General features: G+C 35.0%; 1 protein-coding gene across 1 annotated transcript; it reads right to left on the bottom strand.

The window, feature by feature from the left end:
• Positions 1-1382: 1382 nt before the first annotated feature.
• Positions 1383-17888, bottom strand: LOC129000489 (piggyBac transposable element-derived protein 3-like). Its single transcript, XM_054427451.1, has 6 exons — positions 17850-17888; positions 13444-13610; positions 13081-13268; positions 3973-4068; positions 3337-3602; positions 1383-3005 (listed from the first exon to the last, which is right to left on the bottom strand). Exons 1-6 carry the CDS (start codon positions 17886-17888, stop codon positions 1383-1385), a joined length of 2379 nt encoding a protein of 792 aa, XP_054283426.1.
• Positions 17889-21647: the final 3759 nt, after the last annotated feature.

Raw genomic sequence — 21647 nt, 5'->3', positions numbered from 1 at the left:
CATGAGGGTGCGAAACATAAATCTGAGCCTAAACAAAATGTATCTCAACACTTATGAATACGGTATTCATAACTACAAGAGTAAAGGTTCCTCAGCAGCCCCCCTCCAGTGCTAAGTAAACAAATAATACAGTCACCAATGAATTCAGAGAAACACGTCAAAATTGAATGAACAAAAAACATTCTGCAATGGTAACTCTGATCCTACTAAACTAAAAAGTACTTGGAAACCAAAATCATTCGGAATTATAGGATTATACACTCCTGTGCATAGCTTGCCGAGTACGGAATTTTATGCGGGTACCGTCTACACTCTCTACATATACAACCGCATAAGTCGCTTGCTATACTTTTCGCCACACTGACCACAAATAATAATAATATACACAGAATAAGTAAAACTAAAACACAACCTTAATAAACATACACCTAGAACACTCAGAACACTACAAATTCATGTGTAGTATACAGTTCACTATTTTAACTTTGCTGTTTTTTTTATTATTTAACGTTTGTAAAACTGTCTAATGTTTGTGTGGAAGTGCAATCATGGACTTAAGTATAAATTCTCACTCTTGTAAAATCGGAAGTTTATTTTTATGTGTTTTTAATGATAGTAACGTTGAGTTCATGTTTCGGCGAAATCGCATTCTCTGTTTAGAAATTTAATAAAATTTACTTTAATGTAAGATATAAAACCATTTATAGTAGACACTATAAGTAGACACTGTAAGAAATCAGTACCGGCACATACTTCCTTAGACAATAGTAAGTATAAATGGTGGCACTAACCTCCTGGGACCCAACCGCCTTATACAATGACACAATTACTTACTTGATATAGCCCTGTGAATTGTAATGTGTTTTGTAGGTGACTGCCTAATGTCCTTCTATAAGCACCTTTAACGTACCCCCTGTAGAATCCTGAGATTTTTTTTTGCTACTGGTTCAGATTTGACTGTGTAACCTTGCTTACTTTAAAGCATAATTAAGTGGAAAAATCATTAAAAAAATATTATCACTAGGTTTCTATGGTTTTTTAATGTCCTTATAGAAGGACATACGGTTTCTATCCACTTAAGGCCCTGAAATACAATAAAGAAACTTTACCACAGAAAACTGTAGGTGCTATTAGGTAGGAAAAAAAATCTAAATAGTATTTAATAATACATTTTAATTATAGGCTACAAAAACTTTTAGTCAGTATGATAAAACGATTTTACCAAATGGCCTATTGAAGTAATAAACTGTTTCAATCTAAAAGGAGTAAACTATAAGAAATAATAAAAGATAAATAGAATAATATATGAATAAAATATAGGCCTTATGTAGTATAAAACTTTAAACTGGCTGACCCGTATTTCGTACGAAACTTGACTGAATCTACTTTGAGTGGAAGGATGAGAAACAGTTTCGGTTTCCCATTAGACAAAGGTAAACATTACACTTAATACAGAACACTGATGTTTTCTTTCCACAGTTCTTTCTGCGACATCTTTTTTGCACTCCAGTTGTTACTTGTGGGAGGTGGATGGCGCCTCTTGTTCGTACTTCGATGGAAGGTGTTGCTACCTTTCTTCCATCCCCGACATCATGGACAGCGTCACATTCCTTAAGTTCAGATCCACAACTTTCGTTATCATCCTGAAGGTTTTGTTCGATCAGGCGTACACCAAATGCCAGTTTAAAAGCTCTGAATTGGGGGATGTCTTTTGGGCGGACATTTTGACTTCTCTTGAACTCTCTCATCTGCAGCCATGCATTAGACATTGCAAGGTCAAAAAAGTGCATTATGCACCTTATAGTCCACTTTTTAGTTTTGGAGCGGTTAGGGCAGTACGACATGATTCTGTCCGCCAGGTCAACTCCCCCCATATTCTTGTTATAGGAATTTATCACTGCCGGTTGACTAACAGTGATATATTTCTTTTCCTTTTTGTTCCACCTTTTTACCTGATGTTGTGGTTCTTTGCTTTCACTGGTTGACAGCATAGATACTGGCTTGTTATCCAGCCACTTAGTGACTGCCATTTTACCATCTTCCCGTACAGACACTTGACTGGAACCCCTTTCACTTTTCTTAAATTCCTTATCTGGGACCAAATCTGTATTTTTTGGTACTCTATTTTTCATTATGGTACCAGAACATCGAATACCTTGGTCAAGCAATGCATCTGCTAACTTTGTAGTAGTGAAGTAGCGATCAAAATACAAAGTATGGCCAGGAACTAATGAGCGAGATAAATACATCACTGCTGCTTCCCCAAGAGAAAATCCTTGGCTTGTTTCTTCAGGAAAAGTATTTTTTCCTTGATAAATTTTAAAATCGCAGATCACCCCATTTGGGTTTGCCAAAACAAACACTTTAAGTCCAACTGGGTTTGGCTTATTGGGGACGTACTGTTTCAGTGCACACGTACCTTGAAATGGCACCATCATTTCATCAACGCACAACTCTTTTTGCCGTGGTTGATTCATACAGCCTTGGAGAACTCTATCTAGTACTGGCCTTACTTTCCAAAGACGGTTAGTTTTTTTCTCTTCATCTGAGAAATCATTGTCAAAAACAACCTTCAGTGATGTACGAATCGCATAGAATCTATCACGGGTCATTGCACTGGCTAAACAAGGGATCCTGAATCGTTTTTCCCAGTACATTCTAATCTGCGGAAAGTTTAGGGCTGACATCACACAGTTCATGCCAATCCAGATTTTAAGCTCCTGTAACGTCAATTTTAAGCTTTTACCTGTTATGTGAATTGAAGTTTGATTTGTCTTTAAAACCATCAAATCCAAGAGTTCATCATCAAAGTACTGATAAACAAATGTATCATCGTCCCACGAGTCATCACATTCTTCTTTCTTGTAGCTTGGCTCCATCAATTTGATTTCTTCAGGTTTAAATGATTTAGCAGTCCACTTTGGTCCAGGATCAGCCGGCTTCACAGTAGCAGTTTTCTTCTTTTTTTTGCCACTAGCATTTTGTCCATAATTTTTTGTATCCCGCTGTAAAAAAAGAATTATTTTAGGATTGATATATTAAATGTATTATTCTGAAAAAAGGTTTCGAGTTTTCACGAAAGTTTTCATGTTTAAATTTAACTAGTTACTCATCACAAGAAACAAAAAGTTGTTAATTTTACCACATAGTTAATGACTGCCCTCTGAGCGCTTTCCCTGAAGGTATACTTACATTTTGGCCTTGAAGGTACTACTAAAGTAGTAGAAAATATAAACTTTAAAACGCATTTTTGCCATTTTCAGGAGAATTCTCTTAAAAAAATATATTTACTTTGGGTTGGTTGATGCACAAAATTACTATAGTTTAAATTCTTACCTTTCGCTTGGGTTTAGCTGATTCATCCGCACATTCGGAATCTGAACTAGGGATATCTTCTAAATCTGGATTATAATCCGGATCTTCATCCGTATCATCATCACAGTCTCCTAATAACTCTTCTAGACTTAGACCCATGTTTCGTGGCCCTCTTGGATGTGGCATCATATCTGGCTCGTCATCTCCTATATCTTCAAAATCTGACTGATCTAGATCCAAATCTCCAACCAACTCATTGAGGGCTTGATCTACTTCCTCGTCATTCACTGTAATACAAACACAATTGTTTAGTGCTTACAGCAAAAGTGGAAACCAAGGCTTTTGTAGATAAAATAAATAACATTACTAAAACAACACTTGACCTATGTACAAAACCAACGTCCTTTTAAAATCCCATTTAAAAATAAGACTATAGGATGTAGGGCCCGAATGTCCTTTTATAAACCAGACCAAAAAATGGGATGTTTGTGATAAAGACCTGATGTCCTTCTAAAAGGACATGTACATTTAAGAACGAATAATAACTTAAATAATGCATCTGGATAGAAAATTATTTAATAAATAGTCAGTCAAACCATTACACTTCATGATTATAACACTCAAATCAACATTGGTATAAATTAAATAAGTACTTACGGCAATTAAATCTTAGGTCTTCATGAGTCCTTCTACTCGCCATCTTGTTTTCACTCAGACAAAGAGAGCAGAGAGCTCTGGTGGCAATTGGTGAAACTACATCAACAGCAAAAATCATACTATAGCCAGTGTTGCCAAAAGCGAGTGGTCCAGAAAGTAAAATTTCCCTTGGCTGATTTTTAAAAACTGTGGCATTATATAAGTACGTTCGGCAACTGCGCATTAAATATTCTAAAATAATTCAGTTCTTAGGCAAGTAATGATATTATGTCTTATATAAGGACATTAGGTATTTAGTGTTAAAATGAAATAAAAATTACAGGACTCAGGAGGCTAAGTATAAATCATTTAGTACTGTATTTATGCTTTATGGCTGCTTACCCTTTCACCATGGTTGCTTTCCAAAAATCAGATTAGATAGTTGGACGGAGTATGTTTTATCTATGGTTGGACTTAGGTTGCTCTCCGTCCGAGCTACTATCTTATCCATCATTTAGTGCCCCCGTTTAATAGTTATAACTATAACTATAGTTATAAAACTAATGTTATATCATACAACTCTCAAAGTCTGTGATGTGACTGAGAAGAAGAAGAAAACCAAATTGAGCCGGTGAAATTCAAGTCTTTTGATACGAGTTATTCATGATTCGACTCACTAAGGTGAACCAGAATAGTTGCCTTTACAATCGGTCCCATTTGCCACCCACACCCAGTCCAATAATCTAAATTGAAAATACCCCCGCCGCAACTAGAGATGCAGACTAAGCGAATTTCCATTTGCCTGATTGGATTTTCACTAAAATATTTCCTTGAACATGTCGGATTGATTCACTGTTTAAATAACATTACCTTTAACGAGTACTTTAAATTAGTTTACTGCTCAAATGTACTAATGTACTAATAATATGAGGATTTTTAGTAAAATGTGAAATGTAGGAATTGAATAAATAAATTTGCCAAATTGATAAAATCATTTCCATATACCCCCACCACAGAAAACCTGCAGAATAATCGAATTTCAATTTGTATGATTGGATGTTTACTAAAATGTTTCCATAAACAAATCATATTTGTTCCCTATCTAAAAAACTTTAGATTTAACATGTTTTTTTTTAGGTATTCATCTGCTTTGGGAAGGGAAGACGTATTTTGTAAATCAAAAGTCGATAGTGTAAGTTGAAATAAATACATTTACCAAATTTGATAAACAAGTAAACTATGACAGTTTCTCCATAAGAACAACATGGGAATTTTAAATGTACATTTTTTAATATTCTCCTCAACCTCAAATCCTACAATAACGCTTTAATATTCAAGATTATATGTTTTTAAGCTCTACACAGTGGCTGTAATGATAATTTGTCATTTTTATGTAGTAGGGGTAAACACATAAAAAATCAATTTTTGAAAAACTACAAACTTCTAGAACACCCTGTGATATATAAATATTTAATGATTTCAAATTCGATATTAGTCGAAATCAATCGCTATTGAAACTTCAATTATTGAAATTTACCGCCATGCAAATGTACAATAGTACAGGTGTGTAAATGTATCGAATAGTTTTAGAAAACATATTTTATTTACTATTCCTATTCAAATGTAAAATACTCTGGGACAGTTTTAATTTTATATTCAATCTGAAAATACGTAGCTTAACAACAACAAAAAGTGAGTTGTTTTTTAGCGAATTTCCCTATAGGGAAGTAGCTATTACCGTAGGTGGCATGGTAAGACCTAAGGCCGGGAGCGATTTACTTTTTCATTTTGATGTCCCCAGAGGCCAAAAACACCAATCGTTCAAATTTTTATATATGTATATATATATATATATATAGATTTATATATATATATGTGTCCGTGAACGCGATAACTTGAGTAATTTTTGTCTGATTTTGATGAAATTTGGTTTAAAGGTGTAAAGCGGGATAAACTTGAATGAGTTCGCGAACCAGCATGATCGGACCATGGGAACAGGGCTTTACGGGGGGTTTTATGGGGTAAAAATTGGTTTTTCTCACTTTTGACCTTCAAAACACAAAGTTTCCCAATTTCTCTTTAGACCTTTTTAAAGAGCTTAAAAAAACAAATAATTTAGTATATAAAAGTATTTTTGTACGGTTATTGGTAACGGAGAAAATTAAAAAAAATTGTAAATTTAAAATTCCCATGTTATTCTTATGGAGAATATTGTAAAATATTGTAGTTCGGTTGTTTATGGATATATTTTGATCAAACTTGGCAAACTTATTTATTTTGTACTAAGCTATTAATATTTTAAAAAAACACACTTTATTAGTTTCCTTGTAGCAGCAAACCTAGGTACTCGACCTATAATGTTATTTAAATATATTTAATTGAAAATCAATTCAGACAAATGGAAATTCGCTTAGTTGTCATGTTTGCTGCGACGGGGGTATTTTTTTAAACCAATTGTAAAATAATAAATATTAAGTCATTTTTATATGGAATATGTTGACCTATTTTGGACAAATAAACGGTTTCATGCTTGAGAATGTGTTCACAAACATCTAATAAAGTATGCAAAGTTAGGAAACGCGCGTTTTCAAAAGCATTCCAGGATTGTCTGGATGTGGGTGAACATATTCATAAACTCCTTCAAGAACCACACACACACGTTGTAATTACCGTACTTAATTGTGTCAGGGGAAATATAGCTGTAAATACGTGACCTTAAAACGTGTTTCAAAACTTCAATCATCTCAATAATTTCCAATTCCAACATTTTTGTCCAATGACACGTATACTCGTTGAAATTAAGAATGACCAACTTTGGGCCGAACTGCCTAGGGTAATTTCGCGATCTACAAGGAATTCGAAAATCCAGTGGTTAAAGAACGGAAGTTTGTTTAAGTACAGTTAAGCCTGGATTCCAGTCCGAGCGCCGACGGCGATACAGGAGGCACTTTCTACTGGATATCTGGGACAAGCGACCAGTGGCGGCGTTGAAACCAAAAGGAGTCTTCACTGAATATGAGGAATTCGCTGGACTTGAGTTGTTGTCTTGAATCAGCTGATATCAAGAAAACCTTATAAGGAAATTGAGATATTGGTATCGCGGTGATGTTGTTTTCATGTTGTTTTCTGTAATGTTCACGACATCAGAGGGTGGTTACAATTAAATTACAATTGAATTAGAAAAACTTACATAGACAACTCCTTATACAAATAGCATCATGAGCTACTAAAATCTATAACTCATCTTATCTTATACTCTAATACGAGCTATGTTTGTCTGACTGTAATATATATCTCGAAATCCAGCGGAAGAATTTTGACTAAATTTTGGAATTAGGGACTTCCCAACGTGATTGGTGACAGCAACAACCTCAAGAAAATTCGTATTTCGCTACACAACTCATTTGAAAATTTAAAAAAAACTAACATTGGTCTTATGGGTTGCCAAGTAACTATGTTGGTTGAACAAAATAACAAGGAAAACGTGAGCAAAAGGCTTGTCACATGTGTTTATAACAAGCTGTAATGTTTCAATTTAACTTACAAATAGTGGCACTAAACAATTTAACTCCATACAAAGCATTTGTCAGGCCCCGGCTGACCGCTGGTGCTGCGGCTTAACACTAAACAAGCACGCACATTTGGTAGTTGTCTGGCACCTTATTTTAAGAGTGCTGCGACCAAATAACACTTACACGTAGTGGCTCTGTACAATTTGACATTATATCTCACGTTTCACACATTCTACAGTTAGGATAAAATCAGCTACGTGGCAAAGAACCCATCCCTGAGAAACTTTGATAAAAATACAAAATAAAATAAACACAATTAAATGAAATTCAGAGTTAAGTCATTGAGACGTTACAAATTGGCGCCCAACGTGGGGCTTGATTTTATCACGGTTATAGATTATTTTAATGCAGAGATATAATTTACGAAAATATATAACACCTACACTTAGAGCACAAGAAGCACACTTAAATATGAGCCGGCAATTAGACGAAATCAATATGGAAGAATTATTAAGTCCTAATAATGACAATCCCGGAGATGACTTATACAGTATCGACAATCAAAATTTAGCGTCTGGCGACAATCTAAATCATAGTAACGTAACAAGTCCCAGTAGAACACAGCACACAAACATGGACCAAACAATAATTAGGCCTATATTACAGACACTTGAAGAGTTTAAAGAACAAGTATTGTCACAATTTAAACAAACTAAACAAGCACGCATATTTGGTAGTTGTCTGGCACCTTATTTTAAGAGTGCTGCGACCAAATAACACTTACACATAGTGGCTCTGTAAGTATAACTTAACATTATATCTCACATTTCACACATTCTACAGTTAGGATAAAATCAGTCACGTGGCAAAGAACCCATCCCTGAGAAACTTTGATAAAAATACAAAATAAAATAAATACAATTAAATGAAATTCAGAGTTAAGTTTTTTACAAATAGTGGCACTAAACAATTTAACTCCATACAAAGCATTTGTCAGGCCCCGGCTGACCGCTGGTGCTGCGGCTTAACACTAAACAAGCACGCACATTTGGTAGTTGTCTGGCACCTTATTTTAAGAGTGCTGCGACCAAATAACACTTACACGTAGTGGCTCTGTATAATTTGACATTATATCTCACGTTTCACACATTCTACAGTTAGGATAAAATCAGCTACGTGGCAAAGAACCCATCCCTGAGAAACTTTGATAAAAATACAAAATAAAATAAATACAATTAAATGAAATTCAGAGTTAAGTCATTGAGACGTTACAAAGCCATCCACAGTATACTAGGACATTACAAAATACAGTACAAAGGGGGAAACATCACTTGTAACTATTGAGCAAAGATTACACTGAAGATTACTCAATATAGGCATATATTAAATGAGTACACACTCTACTCCTTTAATATATGATATAGAGGAGAATAGTTCCTATCAAATATTTATTATTTTACTTAGCCCTCTCCTACCACTTAATCCTCGAAGTATTGAGGCAATTTATTGTTAGCAAACTTTGGTTTACCATTGAAATAAATATTTAAAAATATTATATTTATTTTACGTAAATTACAATTTAATCAACATTTTCAATCAGCTGTTAACCCAAATAACCACCAAAACGGAGCAAGGCTTGGTACTCCGGTACTCGGTGGGGCACACGGGAGGGACTAAGGCTAACATATCTTGTAGTGTCAGCGTTTGCCGCTAGAACTGCTAAGTTGAAATAATTTAAATTATTATTATTTTTTTTATTTTTTGTTATAAAATTAACTTTTAAATTATAAAATATTGTTTCAAATTATAAAATAAATTTTTAATTTTTAAAATTAAACTGTCATAACATAACCTAACCAACCAGACTTGCTGATAGTATAAAAACTATATAAGATGAAAATCTAATTAATAATTACTTATAATTTTTAATTAATTATAAAATTAATTTTAAAATTTAGTATTATAAAATTAAACTGTCATAACCTAACCTAACCAACCAAACTTGCTGATATGAAAAATTTGTTGACAAAAAGTTAGTGCTGCCAGCGGGATTCGAACCCGGGACCACCTGAACATCAATCCGAAACGCTACCAACCATGCCACGAACGCCGCTGAAATTTCATCGTTTCGTTACGGTAATCGTGTCGCCTCAAGAGAAGACATTAGCCACTAGAGATATGACGTCACTACACCTTTAGCCTTAGTCCCTTCCGTGTGCCCATTCCCTCCGGTACTATATAGTCTGGAGAGAGAGTGAACTTTCCTTGAAGTATTGAAGTCAAGTTTTAATAATAAAAAATGGTCCTGACTAATTAAACAGCTGGTCTTAGTCAGTAAAGCTACACAAGACATCACATTCCAGTACCTAGGTGGCGTCCTCATCTCAGATAATGCTATTGAAGTAACTATTTTATTAAGATTTTAAAGGACTCTGCTCGCAGTGTTAGGCCTACTTATCCCTTATCACAAAGTAATGGCCATATCAGATATCGAAAGAACAAAACTATCGGAGGTAAACAAAATAGTCCAAGTTCAAACAGAGCTAGCTATTCTATCTTCGTTTCATGGTACAGTTACCCATTTAAAAAAGGAAATTCCACATTACTTCTATAAATAAATGGCAAAAAAATAATAAAAGTATAAAATGTATTGGCAAATAAGATCATTGTTGAATCCTCTTATCTGGCCAGGAAAGTGTTTATAAAATGTTAAGGTCTCATTTTAAAGATGTGCAGCCTCAAGAACTCCGAGGTATACGATAATACATATATCAAACCCATATACAATATATAAAATATATAATATAAAAATATATAAAATATATAATATAAAAATATATAAAATCATAGTTTTCACAAAACTAAATTATGTTTACAAAATTATAATCTAACCTTAATTTTTTTATTAATAATATTTTTACCCTTCGGACCGGAAGTTTTAACCTGATCTTTTCACGGACACAAGTATAATAATTTTATTTGGTAAGAAAATTGTACAAAAGTATTACTCGCTAAGCTATTTAGATCCTTGATCGAAAAACAACTTCTAGCTGTTTTTAGCTTTGGACAGTTCGCTACAAATTTAAGAAAACAACTTCTTGAAATACCCCTTTTACAATACAATTACTTAGCACTTAACGTCTTTGGTTGTAACTTGTGCTGTTTCTTTAGCTCCCGACGTACACTCACTCAGCAATCATTACAATCCTACTATTTGAGCAGTTAACAATAAAATAAACGGTATTAGCATTCTGACACATAATTTCACCAATTAAGTTGTCAACAACCTTGTTGCACTATTTTGTTTAGACTTATCCATAACAGACGAATTTCAATCAGAACTGTTTTCCGTAAAATCCATTTTTCCCTTATTTTATGTTTTTTTGGGAAAACAGCATAAGTTTCCCGTTTTGACCCGTAATTGATACAAAATTTGTTCAAAATTTAAAAGTCTACAACATACTAAATGTTAATTAAAATCGTTCAGGCCATTTTCGAGAAAATTTGAGCTGTTCGTTATCTAACACTTCGGCCCAGTAACATTTCGGCCAAACTCAAATTTCTTAGAAAAACAGTATCACTTCGTCCCACTCGCTTTTACAGATGATTAAATGAGCTAATGGAGTAACATTTCGGCCCGACGAAAAATTGACAAGGGTTGAGGAACGCAGTTCAGGTAGTAAGAGGTACATGACCTGTATACTTTGCAACCACCCTCTGGTGGAATGTCGCCCAACCGTCACCCCTTGCATCCTCTGACCTCACATGACGGAGAATCGGTGGAATCTTACCTAACCTAACCTAACCTAACCTAACCTAACCTAAAATAACCTAACCTAACCTAACCTAACCTGTCAAATATTTTGTTGGGACGAAGTGTTACTAGTGGGCAGGTAGAGAGTTGGACCGTAGGCCACATCTGAGGGTTTCGGGCCGAAATGTTACTGGGCCGAAGTGTTACGACACGTTTTTTATGGAAATATCACGATTAAAAATCCAAATTACAAAATATTTCAAAAACACCTGGAGGTATGGATTAGTACCTACATATCGAATTTCATTAAAATCGGACCACAGGTCTGTAGCTCTGTACACATCCACACACAGACACACACGCACACGGACATAAATCACTTCGAAAACCACTTTTTTGGGTTCAGGGGGGGGGTCCAAAACGGATATATCCACTCAAAACTCTAACTCGAAAATTTTTATGAAAACAATACTTTCTCCATATAATATACTATGTATAGGGGGAGAAAGTAAAGTGCACCATACTATGGTAAACTGTACGTATTTTAAATAGGCAGTAAAGCTCTTACATTTGTCAAGTGTTTGGAGAGGATGAAAACCAAATTTCCAAATGATCCGAATCAACTATACTACTGAACTGATTCATCGAAAGAATAGTTCAAAATAAAAGCAACGAAGCTCATAATTAATTTTCTAGTAACATTACTCACGTTAAAGTATAGTAGTCGATTTGTTATTGCATGATATAGTACATTTGATATAAAACGTTCAATAATGATTCAGATCCCCCAGCTGAGTTCCTCGGTGGTGAAAGGGGAGTGGTCATGTCCGGTGGGCAGTGGGCCAGTGGGGCAAGTCTCCCGCTAGAGGGGCGGAGTCCCCCGTCGTAATGTTCACTGATTTTCTTTTCCGACGACCGAAATATTTCGAGAGAGAGTGTCTCCGAGATCGATAGTTGATTTACAAAAGAGCCAACTCACTGGATACGCAACAAACACTGTAGTGTAGGCTGTTGAATTTGAAACATTTTATCAACATTTTATAATTTCCTTTACATTTATATTTGATTCAGAAACCTATGAAAATATAATTAAAATCAATTCATATCAATCCTGCAGCATCAGTTGTGTAATTTACGCAGGTTTTTTTGACGAGACTCCGTTTCCGGATGATTTGCAATTACTTAAACGACGAGAGAATGTAAAACAAAAAGAGTCCCTTGATTGCAAACCGAAACCCGTCTTTTCTATGTCAGTCAACAACATGATAAATACTTGTTTCTACTACCTTTTCCAATTGAGTTGTGCTGGGGAAATTATTAATTCAAGACGCCATACCAGGAACAGTGTGAGAAAAAAAATGATCAAAACCCTGCCATCCACGTAAAACCAGACCGGGCCAATTAATACTAATTGACTTCATGACTCGACTTGTTTCGTGTACTAAGGGAACAAGGTCTAGTTTTAGTTCCTAAAGGAGCATCAGGAAACTTCGGGACTATTCAAGCACCCCTTGTTTTACCTTGAACAGAGTAACAGATAAACATGGGAGGCTCCATCACATCCTGGAAACATCACCTCCTCAACTGCATCCAGTGACAGGTTTGTAGGGGCGAACCATCGCCTTTTTTCGACGAAGTGTCAGCACTGACGGAGGTGGTCATCGCCATTCTCCAGGTAGAAAATACAGCGAGTTTACCCTATCTCCCTCGTTAGGGTATTCCCTATACTGCCCAGGATCTGTAAGGGAATGTTATGGGTAAAAGTCAATACGTAGTCCCGAACTACGGACCTGGTGAGATTGTGGATGAGAAAAGAAATTTAACGCCACACACGACATCGCTATCCCACTGGTCCTACCAGACCTGCAGTCTCCTGTTTAGCAGTTTCTTCCCTGCTGGTTTTCTGGGCAAATCGAAATATACGTAACCTCTCAACGGCGAGCTGATGAAGAGGAATCACTCCAGCAACAGCCACGTCAGCCGGTCCAGAAACAGCTTTTTCAGTTATTTTCATGGCACCCACCCAGACTTCGGTGGAGCACAGAATGATTCTGTAACGGTCATGAAAAGTAATTAAAGTTTACTTTATTTGCAGAAACTACTGCGATATCATAGATTTAAAACAAATCTTGATCACCATTCTAATATCTTTCTAATGTACAACAATGATTAAGCATTTCACTAATTGACGACACTAAAGGTAAAATCCACACAAGTTACTCTCACTTGTGCACATGGACTTGTATGGATTCCCTCTTTACAACTCTGTATCGTCCACCTCCTGGATCCTCTCTCTGGCAGAGACCCAAGACTCCTCCAGTTCCCCAGGTCCGCATTCTTCCACCCACCCGAGCCCTCACTCTCTCCGCCCCTCTGGCACTCCCGGAGACATTCTACAACCATCAACCATTCATATTCACTTCCATATAACTCTTCAAAATTGTAGAGACTTATTGATTAGCATAACTAAAGAAAGAATAGCATAAATTGTGATACTTTGGTTAATTTTTGAATGCGTGGAATAAAAGCTTTTCGTGTTCAGGTTGATCATTGCATCTTTAGAGTGAATGAAGGTGTATAAAAAGTGTTATACAACCCAAAATATGTATAGCATCAGAAGGCGCAAATATACAATCCTAAAGATTGATATTATCTAATCACTAAACTTCTCCATGATTTTCTTTTAGGAATCAAACGACTAGAAGATTATTCATGCTAGTTCATAGCACATCACATCTTGTCTTAAGCCCTTCTAGGTACGCAATGAAAAAATTCGAGATGGTGTCATCGACCGTAGAAAAGGTTTTGCTGAACGCTATATTTTATGACACAGTAAAATCAACGCTTAGCTTTCCTATTCAAAAGTTAACAAAAATATATGGCTCCAAGAACAAAAACATCTTGGTCTACCAACATATAAAATCGACAATAAAATCCAAAAACCAATGAATAGCGTGTTGGAAGTGGAGTTAGTTGTCTACAGTAAAAACTAAATTAACAGCCGATCCACAGGACTATAAGTGTAGTTTTTGACCATATAGCCCAAATATTATATATGGAGTAACTATGATTTTCTATGGGCGATGGTCACAAAAATAGCAATAACTTTTGGACCATAATGTTCAAAGAATTAGGGTAGGGACTGTACAATTTTGTTTGGAATTAAAATGACCATGACTAAATTTTAATCAAAATCATTCTAGTAGACGTTTTCGTGAAAATCAGATTTTTCATTATATTATGCTTTTTGTTGTAAAATCCCCATTTACAAATATCAAAATTTCACAAAATTACAAAAGAAACTGGAGATATTGTATTGTATCGTATCAAAATCAGTCCACAGTTGAAATATGTAAACTCGAACAATTAAAAATCTAAAACGTTGACGAAAACAATACTTTCCCTATATACCATGTACTAGCTGTTGTACCCGTGCATTGCAACGGGAAGAGGACAAAAAATAGAATCATTTTAATCTTTATCTCTTGCATATAATAGTTAGTTACACATCCGCCATTTCGCCAACGCTTTTAGAAACAAAATTAAACTTTTATGGCCTTAATAGAAAAGTTTAAGTTATGACTTTTAAATCTGGTAAGTATTGGATACCACCATTTTGGTTTTGATTCATTTTAAATCTTGTGTAGGATGATATGAGAAAAACTGACCAAATCTTCGATTAAAACTGACATAAATGATTTACCAGATTTACCTTCATCTCCCTTAATTACACATCTTTTAATTTATTATTGACATTTTAAATTTCTATTTTGAAGTTACAAAAATACTAGTTATTAAATTTAAATATCTTTATATTAAACTCTTCTTTATATTAAATCACAAATCCTTTCATCTTCAGTTTTTTCACTCACAATAAATCATTAGCAAAACTAAGTCAGTTGTTATAAGCTTTAGAAATATTACTGTGCCTTATCAATACCGTCTTTTGAAATATTAAAGAAACTGTATCTATAGGTACTATAACAAATTTCAAACAAATAATTTAGCATTAAAGACAGCAGACAAAACTAATATGATTATCAAAGCATCAAGGACTAAAAAATGTAATAGCAAATACAGTATATGTTTCATTGCATCTCTGATTCTACTATACAAAAATATCAACAAACAACTTAATATACAAACCAGTTCTTTTAATCAGTTCCATCATCCATTGCCTTTACATTTTCACACTTGCCTTTAAGAAAACATAGTAACAGATATTTCATTGATTTTAGAAACAAAAGAACACTGTGTACTGCTTAGTTTTATGATATTTTCCTTGGTTTAATTTAATCTGTGGTGTGGCAAAACACAAAAATTAAATGTATCAAATAAAGTAAATGTGAACTGAAAGCTATGTTAAGATAAAATAAGAGTATTTTGTATTAGCATTTGATAATTAAATATGGTTACACATATACAACAGATTGTAGAAAACAAAAATCAACGACAATTTAGTTATTGATGATATTCTTTAGTTTAATTTAAGCATAGGTTTAGCAAAACACAATAACTTAATTGACTTAAATATACATATAAAAAACAATGTGATGTGCAAGTTATGTTAAGTTAATCTAACACATGTGAAGCAGTTAGAAGTTATTTAAAGTAGCCTCCAAATTCATACAAAACATCTATACATTGTAATTTTCATACTGTTTCCATGAAAACATATCAATAACATTATTTTCACTTAAGATTATTAACTTAAGACGCTTTAAAAAATCCAAAGCAGAGCCGGAGTTGATACAGCAACGGTTATAAAATCTTTTTTTTTCTATAATCATTGACATAGTTTTAGAATAAATAATCCATGATAAAAGGTTAGATTAAAATAAACCTACCTCATATTTATGGAAAATATTATATTTAATTTCTTTGTATCAGCTGTCTGAAATTGTGAGATATGTAGTTTAGCAGTTCTTGTTTATATTTAATGTCAAAGCAAATGTAAACAAACATTTTTAGTGTTCTTATCACAGCCATGGAGACCAATCAATATTTACTTTTAAAATGTTCACTTCAGAACTTTTAAAGCCAAAGGGGCAAAGCCTACGGTCAGAATCGAAATGTGAATAGTCCTATAATGGTCCTTGGTATGGTAGCTATATTTTTGTAAAATTTAAGCCCAGTTGGTTCAGTAGTCTTTGCACCTATTAGTAATACACATACAGACAGACACCATTAGATTTTTATATAATAGTATGGATGGATATGGATAGTTGGGGAAAGTAAAAGGATGTCCAAACTGTAAACAATAGATAACTTTGTTGCTAAACAAGTTTGATCAGGTTTTTTTTGTCAATAAGAGATAAAATATAATTGCGAGTTGAGATAGAACAAATAACCCACTAGCGTTGCAATTCAAAATGCGCGTTCTAAAGTTACGAATTTAGAGCAACTAGAGAACCTGGCGCACGAAATCGTGCGCAATTTAGACAAAGGAGAAGAAGGATTTTGTATTGATTTTTTTATTTGGCGTTTCTCGTTTCTTGGTTTTGCTGCTAAAGCTGGTGATGGTAAAAGGCCTAATTGTGTTCACATATTACCTGCCGTTTATGCAGTTTCTTTGGTGGAAGTCAGAAAAAGATTCTCTTTTGATTGATTGATGATAACCTAAATGATAAACCAAACCCTCTCGTTCCCACCACCACCTTTGGCTGAAGTCTGGGACTTATTTGCCAGGTCCCGTGATAAATCTTCTTTCTTTCTAGGAAACCCCCTCGTTTTCACCACCACCTCTGGTTGAAGTCTGGGACTTATTTGCCGTGAAAACTCTTCTTTGCATATTCAAATGTTTAGTTTGAAATCATTCAATCCTAACATCCTTACCCTAGAACTTGCATCCGTAAAGCATTGATGGCTTAACACCCTTTGTACAGCGTCATCAAATGCTTCCCAGTTCTGCTCCTATTTTCTCTGGCATGTCCTGATAATTTCATGAAGACTCCTTTTAATTTTTTTGTACATTTCCTCCACATGTTTTTAAAAGTTATTTCTTTACCTTCCTAAATCAAGCCTGACGACATATCAAGATTCCTGTTTGACACAATAATGGTGTTTTCCAGAATCTTTGGGACCCACCCTTCCTTACTTCCGATCTAATCAAATATTCTTTTTGGAGGTGAAAACCATGTTATAACTAATATCAATATCTTTAGATCATTATTCTTGTACACTTATCATAAATACGTATATGTATATGTCATCTCTTAAAATAGATAAAATTACATAAAATAATTTGTTCCTTGGTTATATTCTCCACTCATTTAATATAATCCTTTTATTTAGTTTCTGCAAAACAAAGATCTTAAAAGTCACAACAATAACGTGTACCTAACTGCTGCACTGTCAGTTCACTTTAAAATTCACTGAACCCTATAAAAAAAAACAAAAAAAAACAGTGTACATTTTTATATCTTCAAAGTCTTTGTTATGTTTCCATTCATTTCAATTTGAGTACAAACAGCTGTTTCAAATATTAGTGTAAATTTCAAAGTATTCATCTTTTCAAATGTAAACAAACATTTTCTCCATAAGGATAACATGGGAACTTTGAAGGCCACTGGGGCAGAGCCCTGATGGAATTTCAAAGATGTTTTGATAGATGGCAAATCTACGTGCCACACCTTATCCAACGACACCTCAAACTTGGTAAACGGATGCATAGCATCTCCAAAACAATGATGACAAAAATATGCCTAGCGTATTAAATATATAGATTATTTCCCCGTAAAATAATTTTTGATGAGCAAAATATCAACATCATTGTGAGTACGATCAACCACATGACGCAGGCACTTTGCGATTTATATTAGTCATACAATTCCTTTCAGAAAATAATGTTGAACACTGTGAGAATGCATTTATACTGCAGTAGAAAAGCGAGAAAATGTTTCATCTTGTCGAAGACCTACGAACATATCCTACATAGTACAATCTACCTCACACACGCACACCTACACAGCTAGCTCCAGATGTCCGTCGTAGCGTGAGATGGTGCTTCGTTGAACGAGAGTGTAGTGAGAGAGCTACAACTCCTAATTACAAGACATTACTTCGCCAGTTAATGAACTCAATAATGTAGAGCAGTATGGCACGGCGCTCGTAGGCAATATGGGTACAGGGAGTATATTGCCTATCTTGCGCCTGCCTAGCTTTCCAAGTACAAGACTCGTCAACACTAGCACGGCGCTGGTAGGCAATATGGGTACAGGGAGTATATTGCCTATCTTGCGCCTGCCTAGCTTTCCAAGTACAAGACTCGTCGACACTAGCACGGCGCTGGTAGGCAATATGGGTACAGGGAGTATATTGCCTATCTTGCGCCTGCCTAACTTTCCAAGTACAAGACTCGTCGACACTAGCACGGCGCTGGTAGGCAATATGGGTACAGGGAGTATATTGCCTATCTTGCGCCTGCCTAGCTTTCCAAGTACAAGACTCGTCAACACTAGCACGGCGCTGGTAGGCAATATGGATACACCCTGTACATATATTGTATATCTTGAGCCGTGCTACGCTTTCGACGTGCCGATGGAACTAAAAGAATCTACCTGTGCAGATATTTAGAACTTTGCATTCGTGTATGTTCTCTTTTGGTGTAAGGACATAAGGTTGTCTAATTTGTGACGATTGATTGGAATTGGGTAACTAATAATATTTCCTATAGGTTGGTAACAGAAAAAAATGGAAAACAATTTTAAAATGTATAACAAAATAATGGAAGCATTTTTATGTGTTGGCAATGAAATAATAATTTGTGACCTACTAAATGAAGGAAGTTTACACTGATGACACTGGTGGTGTGGATATTTATACACTTTTATTATGTATAATTTCAGTATAAATATAAATGGAAGATACTGCATTTTATGGATGAAAAAACCACAGTATACTGACAGCGTAGAATCAATTAGTGGCTTTGACTGAATCGATCGATGTCTTATCAAGATCTGCTTCAGGTCTGATTGGAAAGTAGCGTGTGAACCATTGACGAAGGGGATTCATAATTAAATGAGTCATCAGAAAACATAGCCAGTTGGTAGGTTTAAGTAGTGAGTCTTAAATTAGTTACAATACAAAACGCTTTATATTAAATCCAAAAGTGAAGTTTTCGTTTTTTGTCTGACTTTCCTTTTGACTTATCTTTGGCAATTTTAACATAAAAAAATCTTTCTTACAAGTACTGTTTTCCTTTTGACATTACTTGCTTGAGTTACGCTATTTTTGACAACAAATTATTTAAGATGTACACTCTGAGCGGAAGAAGAAAAAGAAGTCAACGACCTAGAGCGGAAGTGCTAAATACCACTGAGTACATAGACAGTTACTCGCTAACTGTGCGCGGTAAACCATCCATAGAGTAATAACTTACAAGACAATGCGAGCTGTAGTAAACAAGCTAGTACGACAATAACCTTCACTAAGAGGGCTCAAGTAATATTATGCTTCCAGTATAGTACTGATGATTTTGTGAGTTAAGAGTTTGTAAAACTAATTCTCTTTTAGCGAATTTCCCATATAGGGAATAAGCTATTACCGTAGGTCTCATGGTAAGACCTAGACCCGGGACCGATTTACTTTTTCGTTTTGAGGTCCCCAGAGGCCAAAAACACCATCCGTTCAAATTCATATATATATATATATATATATATATATATATATATATATATATATATATATATATATATATGTGTCCGTTAGCGCGATAACTCGAGCAAAATTGATCCGATTTTGATGAAATTTGGTACAAACGTGTAAACCTACATTTATTCGAACGAGTTCGCGAACCAGCATAATCGGACCATGGGATCAGGGGTTTATGGGGGGTTTTATGGGGTAAAAATGGGTTTTTCTCGTTTTTGACCCTAAAAACTTTAAATTTCTAAATTTCTCTCTAGACCTTTTTGAAGAGCTTAAAAAAACAAATCATTTAGTATATTTAGTATAAGTGTTTTTGAATGTTCATTGACTACGGAGAAAATTAAGAAAATTGTAATTTTTAAAATTCCCATGTTATTCTTATGGAGAATAAATAAACTGTTCTAGTTTGCTTGTTTATGGATATATTTTAATCAAATTTGGCAATTTGATTTATTTCATACTAAGCTATCAATATTTCAATTGAAAAAACACACCTCAACATCTTCCCCGTAGCAGCAAACCTAACTACTCACTAAAATAATGTTATTTAAATAGGAAATAAATCTGAAAATTTATAGGGAATATTTTAGTAGAAATCAAGCCGGGTAAATGGAAATTCGCTTAGTATGCAGGTTTGCTGCGACGGGGGTATTTTTACCTGTCCGGTTGTCTCCCACTACAGTAAAACGATAAACATCCAGCAACCAAATTTCAACCTGGCTATTCTTTGAGTTAGTAAACCCATTATGAGAATAACCGAATACTGTTTGTTCAAATTAAGAATTTTGTGGTGTAAAACATAGATGGGTAATTGTAGGAAGATAAGGGTAAAGAATGAAGAGAAACACTCCAAGAATGAGAAAGTATGAAATTCTATGAATGCACAGCGAGCAATATAACAGTTTTACTTAAAGCTTTATTTCATATTTTAGGAAATATTTGAACAAAAATAATATAGTTTTATGATACAGCCTAACAGCTAAACATGGTTCTAACATTGGTGATTATGGGGGTTAGTTAGTAATACCATTAAATAATTTATTTCGTGTAATAGAAATTTAGAGTAATACTTAGTGAGATAAAATTGCTGCGAGTTGTGGATAAACGTAGGATTGACTGGCATAAAACATATTCTCTAGAATATCAAGGGTCACAATTGCCTCAGATGGTAAATTTGTATTGAATATTTTCTCCTCTACAATGGATGAAATTATTGCTTTTACTGGATAATATCAGTTGGTTCTTTACCATAACCATTTTAAACCCAACGATCAAAAGCAGGTGGATCCAGTTTCGAACCATCGATTAATAACAAGGCCAAGTTCCCAGTTCCATTTCCGTCATAGTTTTTCCTAAAAGGCGACACTCATAACGCTAGGACTGTAATCCAGCCAAGTCAGCTGTTACTTCAGGTGTACTTTCTTTCATAATTCCTCATCAACCACGTTAGAAAAGATCACGACCGTTGCTATGACGTCACGCCCATCACGCTCTGCACTCTACAGTTGCTGTCGAGCACTGCTAGACCGCTAGGTCGCCTCCGTTGCGTCAGACGAGGGCTTCGCCCCGCTGGGGGACGGCCCGACAGAGGTCGAGGACGAGGAAAGCTGGGAGAAAGTCACTCCGGAGTCAAGGACAAGGTACCCACCTGGCGCGCTACGGAAGAGTTGTCCTCACTTGAGGCTGCTGCCGCTATACGAGAATTGTACTTACTTGGTGGCCTATTGGTTGGATTAAAAACTGTTGTTGAACTTAAAGTTTAAGTACAACACAAGCGGACA

The sequence above is a fragment of the Macrosteles quadrilineatus genome, unplaced genomic scaffold (assembly GCF_028750875.1).
Source record: "Macrosteles quadrilineatus isolate MER2022 unplaced genomic scaffold, UCM_ALF_1.0 Scaffold_8__2_contigs__length_117827958, whole genome shotgun sequence".
Taxonomy (NCBI): Eukaryota; Metazoa; Arthropoda; class Insecta; order Hemiptera; family Cicadellidae; genus Macrosteles; species Macrosteles quadrilineatus.
Note: the sequence above shows the minus strand (reverse complement) of the source record. Positions and strands in the feature narration are given on the sequence as shown.

Excerpts from the sequence above, each read along its gene's own strand:
- LOC129000489 (XM_054427451.1), bottom strand. The coding sequence starts at position 17,888 with ATGCATCCGTTTACCAAGTTTGAGGTGTCGTTGGATAAG. Across the intron at positions 3,603-3,972 it reads AGACCTAAGATTTAATTGCC|TGAATGACGAGGAAGTAGAT; the intron begins GTAAGTACTTAT and ends TTTGTATTACAG. Across the intron at positions 3,006-3,336 it reads CAGCTAAACCCAAGCGAAAG|CGGGATACAAAAAATTATGG; the intron begins GTAAGAATTTAA and ends CTTTTTTTACAG.